This window comes from Peromyscus californicus, unplaced genomic scaffold (assembly GCF_007827085.1).
Source record: "Peromyscus californicus insignis strain IS unplaced genomic scaffold, ASM782708v3 Scaffold_20__1_contigs__length_68692818, whole genome shotgun sequence".
NCBI classification, from domain to species: domain Eukaryota; kingdom Metazoa; phylum Chordata; class Mammalia; order Rodentia; family Cricetidae; genus Peromyscus; species Peromyscus californicus.
This window is the reverse complement of record NW_026294503.1, coordinates 67,109,268-67,117,943: the sequence shown is the minus strand read 5'-3', so window position 1 is coordinate 67,117,943 and position 8,676 is coordinate 67,109,268. Positions and strand designations below refer to the sequence as shown.

General features: G+C 50.0%; 1 protein-coding gene across 1 annotated transcript; it reads right to left on the bottom strand.

Annotated features, from left to right (window-relative positions):
* Positions 1–4,956: 4,956 nt before the first annotated feature.
* On the bottom strand, positions 4,957–7,242 carry Mfsd5 (major facilitator superfamily domain containing 5). The gene is made up of 2 exons (XM_052749069.1): positions 7,073–7,242; positions 4,957–6,540 (listed from the first exon to the last, which is right to left on the bottom strand). Exon 2 carries the CDS (start codon positions 6,520–6,522, stop codon positions 5,170–5,172), a length of 1,353 nt encoding a protein of 450 aa, XP_052605029.1. The 5' UTR covers positions 6,523–6,540; positions 7,073–7,242; the 3' UTR covers positions 4,957–5,169.
* Between the last annotated feature and the right edge of the window lie 1,434 nt (positions 7,243–8,676).

Sequence of the window (8,676 nt, the reverse complement as noted above, 5' to 3'; positions counted from 1 at the left end):
GTCTCAAAAAAATCAAAGATAAACAAACAAACAAATAAATAAATAATGTAATCTGATGGACCATCAGATTGCAAAAATACATTTAACAGTGGCCATAGCTGATGTTTAGGATTAATGAAATCTGAACTTTTTTACATTTGGTCAACTTTCTGTTCAATGACAGACCACAGATATGATGGGAGTCCCATAATATTTCTCATCTATTGACATTATGCCCATCTAATTTCTGTAGGTACACTCTATGATGTTCACACAATGATGAAATCAGCTAGCAAGACTTACTCAGTGTGTCTAATCAAATAACACCAATTGCTTAAAGCAACACACACTGCTATATTGCTATGGCAATACAAATGTGTTTTAATATAACACATGTTTATCATTACATATTTATATTAAATATACAATTCTCTATTCTTTTTTTTTTTTTTTTTTTGGTTTTTCGAGACAGGGTTTCTCTGTGTAGCTTTGCACCTTTCCTGGAACTCACTTGGTAGCCCAGGCTGGCCTCGAACTCACAGAGATCCGCCTGGCTCTGCCTCCCGAGTGCTGGGATTAAAGGCGTGCGCCACCACCGCCCGGCCAATTCTCTATTCTTATTTGAGCTTTACAAGGTGCCTATATGATTTTGATTTGCTGGGTATTTTGTTTGTCTGAGACAAGATTTCCTTATACAGCCCAGGTCAGCCTTGAATTTGTGGCAATCCTCCCACCTCTGCTTCCGGAGTTCTGTACTCACAGGTGGTATATACCTTTAATACCAGCACTGGGGAGGCAGAGATAGGCATATCTCTTTAAATTTCAGGCCAGCAAGGGCTAAATGGTGAGACCCTGTCTCAAAACAAGCAAACAAAAATTGGCTTTTTGAGACAGAGTTTCTCTGTGCAGTTTTGGAGCCTGTCCTGGATCTTGCTCTTTTGCCCAGGCTGGCCTCCAACTCACAGAGATCTGCCTGGCTCTGCCTCCCGAGTGCTGGGATTAAAGGGGTGCGCCACCACTGCTGCCACCGCTCAGCCGAGACAGGGTTTCTTTGTGTAGCCCTGGCTGTCCTGGAACTTAGCTCTGTAGACCAGGCTGGCCTTGAACTCACAGAGATCAGCTTGCCTCTGCCTCCCCAGTTGTAGAATTAAAGGCAGATGGTGCATACCTTTAGTCCTAGAACTTGGGAAGCAGACACAGGTGGAGCTCTGTGAGTTCAAGACCCTGTCCCAAACAATACTAAAACAGACAGAGGAGGAAGGAGAGAGAGAGAGAGAGGGAGAGAGACAGAGAGAGAGAGAGAGAGAGAGAGAGAGAGAGAGAGAGAGAGAGAGAGGGGAGAGAGAGAGAGAGAGAGAAAGAGATGGGGGGAGTGGGAGAGACAAGGAGAACCACAAGTTTGGGTTAGAAGAAGAACAATGTGGAAATGGAGCACACACCCTTGATCCAAGAAGGCTGTCATCCAGGCCTTGGAACCAGTACCTTGTCTTTCCCCAGGCCTTCCATCTCTTTGTCCACATGGTTCTGTGGGATGCTTCTCTTCTCTCCTCAGGACCACTTAAAAGCCAGAGAAAAGCATTCTGTGTCTAGCTGGAAGGAAATGAGCAGGGGTTCTTGAGGGAAGGTTGTGGCTGGTATCAAGTCTGACCCCAAACTGACCTTCCCACTTGAGGAAGAGGAAAGGGGTTCAAGTGGAATATACTGACAATTCAGCTGCACACATACGCCCAAAGCAGAAGGTCACTTGGATAGCCTGATTCTTCCATCTGGGAGAGGACCAAGAATAAACATTGCTGGGAATCCCCCAACCCTGGGGACGTGCTGGAAAGCTCTGCATCCCTTACAGCCCGTGTGGTCACTCTCATCCCCAAAGCCTGATACAATCAGCTGTATTAGAAAAACTGAGAACTAAAATGCAAAACAAACAGCGGAGGCTGGGGTGCAGTTCAGTAGCAGAGCACTTCCTCGGGATGTCAGTATGTGTGAAGCCCTGGGGTTCCAGCATCGAAAAAGATAATCAAACACTTATGTAGTACTTAAAATGCGGGCCAAGTACTATTCTGAGGACCCAAGCACAGTAATTAATTTACTCTTCCTAAGAGCCCGATAGGGTAGAAACCATGTTGTCCTTCCTGTTTCACAGATAAGGACACTGAGGTAGAGAATGGAGGAATCAGATTTGGACCAGACAGCTGGGTCTGGGTCTGGATGCTATTATTTTGTTGTTGTTGCTATTGTTTTGAGAGAGGGTCTCATGTAGCCCAGGCTGGCCTTCAACTTGCTTCATAGCTAAAGATGGCCTTGAACTCCTGACCCTCCTACCCACACCTCACACTTCCTAAGTGTTGGGATTGTAGGCTTGTGCTATTTCACGTAAGGTTTTTCCTTCCTTCCTTCCTTCCTTCCTTCCTTCCTTCCTTTTTTTGAGTAAGGGTCTTGCTGTATAGCCCAGGCTATCTCCTAATTTGTTACGAAGCTTTAGAGTGACCCTGTACTTTTGATCCTACTGCTCAGGCTCCCAAGTGCTGGGAGTACAGGCTTGAACAACCATACAAAGGATCAGTTAACGGTGCAGCCTCAAGTAGTGTGCCTATGTGGGGCATCAACATCTCATTTGAACCATATGAACTATTACCATAAATGGATCAGATCGCAGCCTGGCCTATCTCTGGCGGCAGAGCTTGGGATGGAGGAGCAAGGCTGGAGACTAAAACCCAAACCCAAGGGACATAAACAGTGTGTGTCATGGCAGGGTCATCAGGCTGGAAACAAGACAAAAGCTTTAGTCTGTTTATCACTCATTTGCTACACTTTTTTTTTTTTTTTGAGACAGGGTTTTTCTGTGTAGTCTTGGCTCTCCTGGAACTTGCTCTGTAGACCAGGCTGGCCTGGAATTCACAGAAATCGGCCTTCCTCTGCTTCCTGCCTGCTGAGATTAAGGCATGTGCTTTGTTACATGACTTTAAGTCAAGTTACTCCCTTTACATGGATTTTCCTCTTAAGTTTAAAAAGAAACAAAAAAGCAAACAAACAACAACAACCAAAAAAAAAAAAAAACCCAAAACACCAGCAATACAATGCACAGCACACAGTAGGTACTCAGTACAAAAAAAAATGTTTACAGTGATAGGACAACCCTAAGCTGCCTTCCAGAGCTTTGCACAGAGTCGCACAGGAAGATGATGTCCTCATCTGACCCTTTGAAACAAGCTCGTCAGGGACAAAACTGAAGGAACTTCCTCAGTCTCCCTTTCCTCCTTATCATTTAAAAACATGAACCCCACCCCCATCACAACTCCATCGGTAAGTACTGTCATCTATAAAACAAATCACTAGCTCGGCATGGACATCTGTAATTCGGGAGGCAAGGCAGGCAGGCATCTGAGATTTCATGGCTCGGCTGGTCTACAGATTCAGTTGCAGGCCTGACAGGACAGCATTCGAGACCCCCATCTCAAAAACAGAAAACAACAACAAAACCAAATCATTGACTAAGCTCTAGATTCCCATCTATTCTAATAGGCTTCTGCATGAGCCATTCTTGACTAGGTAGATGGGAGGTCAGCTGTTTCTTCTCCACACACACACTAGGCACAGCCGCCAGCAAAGCACCCACCTGTGTGTACATACGGCAAGGCTCAAGTGAACGAGACAGTTTCCTCCTGCTCTCAAGAGACCATGATGTGATAGGAAAAGACAGAATGTCTACAGATAACTATAAAATGCATCTTGGTCCAGCTCAATGGGGCAGAAAGAGGAAGTTAAGCTATTGCAACAGACTTTTTTTAGCTTCAAGATGAGGTGGGGTGATACCTGCTTCTGTACTTATCCTCAACTTCCACAGCCTGGGTGGGGAGACATTGCCTTCCCCAAACTGAATGGGCATTTGGGACTGTGGTCCATTTTTCTCTAGTCCTCTGCTGCAGAAACTCTTCCATCTGCTTCTGCTATCTCTCCACACAGGCTGGCACTTACAGGACCTGGAACATCCTGAATTTTTCTAAGACCCAAGGAAAGGTAGTTAATTCCTTTCCAGAACAGGTGGGTCCCCCATGCCCGTCTCCAGCACACTCCAGGACACACCCTTGAACCACTCTCCCTCCATTCCCACCCTTCTCAAACCAGGCTCCATTTCCCTTGAGAAGCCAGTGGTTCTGTTGGGAGGAGGAAAGACAGATACAATCAGAGGCGAGGCAGGGAGGAGCCCACAAAACTGGTGTTCCCACTGGTCATATTTCCTGCCCTGATGACTTACTAGCCTTCACCCAGGCTGGGCGGGGAAGAATCAGGTACAGACAAGATGTTCCAGTCCCTCAGTCCTTTACCACTCTCTTCTTGGCAGCCCTTTGCTTATGTTTCACGAAGGGACACAGGACCTCATAGGCCCAGATGGCCCTGGACAAATGGAGCATTTGTAGCCACAAAGGCTGAAGGGAGGCAAGCATGCATGTTCATAACAAGCTTACTCCTACAGGAAAGACCTTAGTGTGTCCCAATGGGGGTAGTCACTGCAGTGCAGTAGCCCAGACCTCTGGAATCTTTGTTCAACAGCCTGATATTTGGAGCCGTGGCCACATGCTCAAAGATCATTTTCCCCCTTTGGAGCTAGAGAGATGGCTCAGTGGTTAAAAGCACTTGCTGCATACTCATGAGGACTAGATCTTAGCATCATGTAACAAGTTGAGCATCCTGCACATGCCTGTAACCCCAGCTTTAAGAGATCATCTTCCCCTGCATGTGGACCAAGGATACTGCTTGACAACTGGAGAGAGTGCCTGTCCCAGTCAAGAGAATGAAGGATTTAAGAGCTTCTGGTCCTTTCTACCCAGTTGTACTGAGAGGCATTTCACAGCTCTGGTTGACTGGTTGAAGACGTTAGAAATAGAAAGTGTCTGCTGGTAATCTCATCTCTATCTCAAAATCTCCATTTGCCCCCTCACCAGAAACGGAGATGGGTATAGTAAATCCAATCAATGATCCATTAAAAGTGTTTATTTTTATACAGCAAGGGGAAGAAAAGGAATCACGCAGTCAACTTTTGGCACCTTTCCAGTCCCTCACCCTCATGTCCTTCCCAATACAAAGCACTGGGCAAGAAGGGCTGCAGGACAGAGTCACAAAGTGAGTCATACAGGTCAGTAGGCGGGATTCCGGAGTCCATCCCAGACCCCTTGTCCTGGAAAAAAAAAATCAAAGCTCAGGGGCATAGGGCTCTCCTGTGGGTGAGGGCACCCGCAACTCAGCATCATGTCTCACCACCGTGAAGAGTCCCACCACTGCCAACAGGGCCATCACCATGACGGCAGAACAGATACTGAACATGTTCCTAGTGCCCGTCTTTCGATCGCTGTCATGGAGGACAAGGAGCCCCAGACAGGCCAGTAGGTGCAGGGGCACTCGGAACCAGTTGAGAACACCAGCCTGTTCTGTCTCAGGGATCACTTTCCTCCGAAGGAAGCTCATGCTGGGAAAGTAGAGCCCACAGGCCAACTCAATAAGTAGAAAAGCGATGAAGGACTCCACGGGATTTTCTTGGCCTGGGCTGGTAGAGAAAGTCAACATGAAGAGAGAGAAGACCACGATGAGGACAGCAAGGGAAAGCAGGTGCATGGGTTGAAGGTGGTACCTCTTGGAGGTAGCGATGCGGTACAGGGAAGAACCCAGCAGGCTGGCAGCCATGAAGCTGGAGAACACAATGCCCAGCGGGGCCCCGTGCGGGTCCAGCACAGGTGTCCAGAGGAAGACAAAGATGAAGATGACACTCTCAAACAGGGCCTGTATGATGCCCAGCAGCAGCACGCGTCGGTCAGAGAGGAGGCAGCGCAGGCCGCCAGCACAGGTCTTGGAGAAGGCACGCTGACGGTCATAATTCTCTCCCCAGTTGCGAAGGGCCAAGGCCCCTGCCAGAGCCAGAAGAGGGATGGCGACCACAAAAGGTGCTACAGGACCAAGCCCCATCCAACCAGCCACAGCCTCCGCTGCCACACCTGCTGCCACAGCCAGCACGTGGTTCCAGAAGGCAGCTCGGGCAAAGGTAGCTGGGATCCACTCGGCAGGGAAGTCATGCCGCTCCACATGCTCGTGGACGTACCAGGCCTCAAAGGCTGAGAAGAGCAGAGCCGTGGACAGTCCACCGAGTGCTCGGCCCACCAGCAGCACAAAGTAGTCCTGAGAGAGCTTGGTTAAGCAGCACAGAGAGTAAGTGAGGGAGAAAAGGACACAAGACTTCTTACGACCCAGCCAGTCCACAAGGGAGGAGGCCACCAGGCCAAAGAGGACTGTGGAGGCAAGGCCACAAACATAGAGGATAGCAATCTGCCCCTCCAAGAAATGGTAATGCTGATAGAGTTTATACAGGTAGGGGGCTTGAAGCCAGTCTGCTGCCAGGGCCAGAAAGTAGACTTGATAGAAGTCTAGTTGAAACTGAAGGAAGGAGGGGTTGCTGCAAGCCCTTCCAGGGGGCTTGGCTCGGCATCTTGACAGCTCCAGGCCCAAGCAGGAGGCCAGGAGGCCCACAAAAGACAAATAGGCAGTCACCAGCATGGTGGGCCCCCGGACGACCTGGGGAGAGAACGTCGGTCATAGTCACATCCATAGTATAGCAGAAGGCAGCTCCACCCAACTCCACTGTCAATTCCACTCCCCCAGAGCTGAGACCGGAGGGACCAGTCGTGTGGGTGTGAGGAGTGGCTGTCTCCCAGGACTCTGTGGGGCACGGACGGGTGAGATAGGGGAGAGGCCAGAGCACTCGCCCCACCCTGGCCTGGCACAGCAAAGTGGGACTCCTTTCAGTAATCCCGGTCCCGCAGGTTCTGAAAGGGGCTGCTGCCCTTCTCCATGACAGCTTCTGTACGCTGCTTCTGCTACCTCCCATCCTCGCTGATGTAGCCAGTTTTGGAGCTCAGCGTCTCCACGTCTATCCCGAGCATCCCTTCCTTCCGCCCGCGCCGGCCTCTCTCATTGCAATTGCTTCACGGTCACGCGCGTGCACGGCAGGTTCCCCCGGCTCGGGGTCACGCTAACCCCCTGCGCCCCCTAGCCCCAGCCCAGCGTCCCCTCACACGCTCACGCTTCGCCCGGCCGCCCGTCTCACCTGCTGCCCCGGTCTGCGGGGACGCCCCGGACACGTCCGGCTCCAGGCCGCCGGGCCACCCTCCCCGCACTGGCTCCGGCTCCGCTCGGGTTCCAGCAGCGCGCCCGCCCCTCACAGCCTGCTTCCGGGAGCCGGGCTGGCCCGTGGCCGCCGCCATGATGGCCCCGTCACGTGACGGGGGCGCGGCGCCGAAGCCCCGCCCCTCCCGCTTGGCCCCGCCCCGGAGCTGAAGAGCCGGTCTTGGGGCTACCGGTCCGGAGAAGCTGGCGGTTTCTGGTGGCGTGGTGTTTGGTGACACGGGTTCCTCCAGCTCGCGGATACCCGCGGGGTCATCCCAGATGGAAACGTATCTTCTCTGTTTCCCTCCACACGGTACTTCGGAAAGATGCCCTCCGAGCCAGCCGCCACCGCTCGCTGATGAACTCCACTGCCCTAAGCCTAGGCTACTCCAGGGTTTGCATCTCGCGCACTGACCTCCCGGCCAGCAGTCAGTATTGTCCAGACACCTGAGGGAGGCGGTGTGGTGTAAAGAACTTGGACTCCCGGCTGCACAGAGATCGAGATTCCCATCTCACTTTACCAGCTTAGCCAAGCCTCCGTGTGAACTCATCGGAGAGCAGTGTCCGAATGAAGAACGCTAACCGTTCAGGAACCGCATAGAGTTAAAAAAAAAAAAACAACTGCAGCCCTGGAGCTCAGCTCCTACCTCCTGCTACCTAGGAACTGCTTTATCTTGCGATGTTTGTTAAGTTTTCTTTAGCCTCAATATTATGTCTTGGAGACCCTCCAATGGCTTCCTTTTTCACTAAAGGTGGAAGTCAAAATCTTTCTGATGGTGTACAAATGCATCTGTCCCGGGGCCTTTTGCTGCTTCCATGACCTCCTGCTCTAAGACCCTGCCTACTGCTCTGTCTACACTTGCTCCCACCTGGGCCTCTGCACACTGCTTCCTGCAAGGTTCCACGACAGATGGTTACCTTCTTTACCTCTTCAAGTTTTCTTTTCAAATGTCACGTTATTGGAGAAGACTTCCTACCATGGCATGGTGGCTTAGGTAATCCTTGCACTTGGAAGGCTGAGGCAGGAGAATTACTGAGAGTTTAAAATCAACTTGGGCTACATAGTAAGTTCCAGGACTACTAGACTAGAATGAGATCCTGTCCCCTCCAAAAAAATATAATGATGATGATGATGATGACGATGGGTAGAGAGAATGTTCAGTGATTAACAGATTAAGTGCACTTGCTGTTTTTGCGGAGGACTAAGAGTTTAGTTCCCAGTACCCACATCCAGTACATGACTCATAACTACCTGTAACTCCAGCAACTCCAGGGGAATCTGACTGGCCTATTCTGACTTGTGAAGGCACCTGCATGAAAGTAGTATGCATACAATCACTTAGGCTCACACTAATACACATAAAAAAGTAAATACATTTTAAAAATTTTATTATTATTATTATTATTATTATTATTTTTGCTTTTTTGAGACAGAGTTTCTCTGTGTAACAGCCCTGGTTGTCCTGGAACTCACTTTGTAGACCAAGCTGGCCTCGAACTCACAGAAATCCACCTGCCTGTGCCTCCTGAGTGTTGAGATTAAAA

Bases quoted from the DNA above. Each gene is read 5' to 3' on its own strand.
- Mfsd5 (XM_052749069.1), bottom strand. From the start codon at position 6,522: ATGCTGGTGACTGCCTATTTGTCTTTTGTGGGCCTCCTGGCCTCCTGC.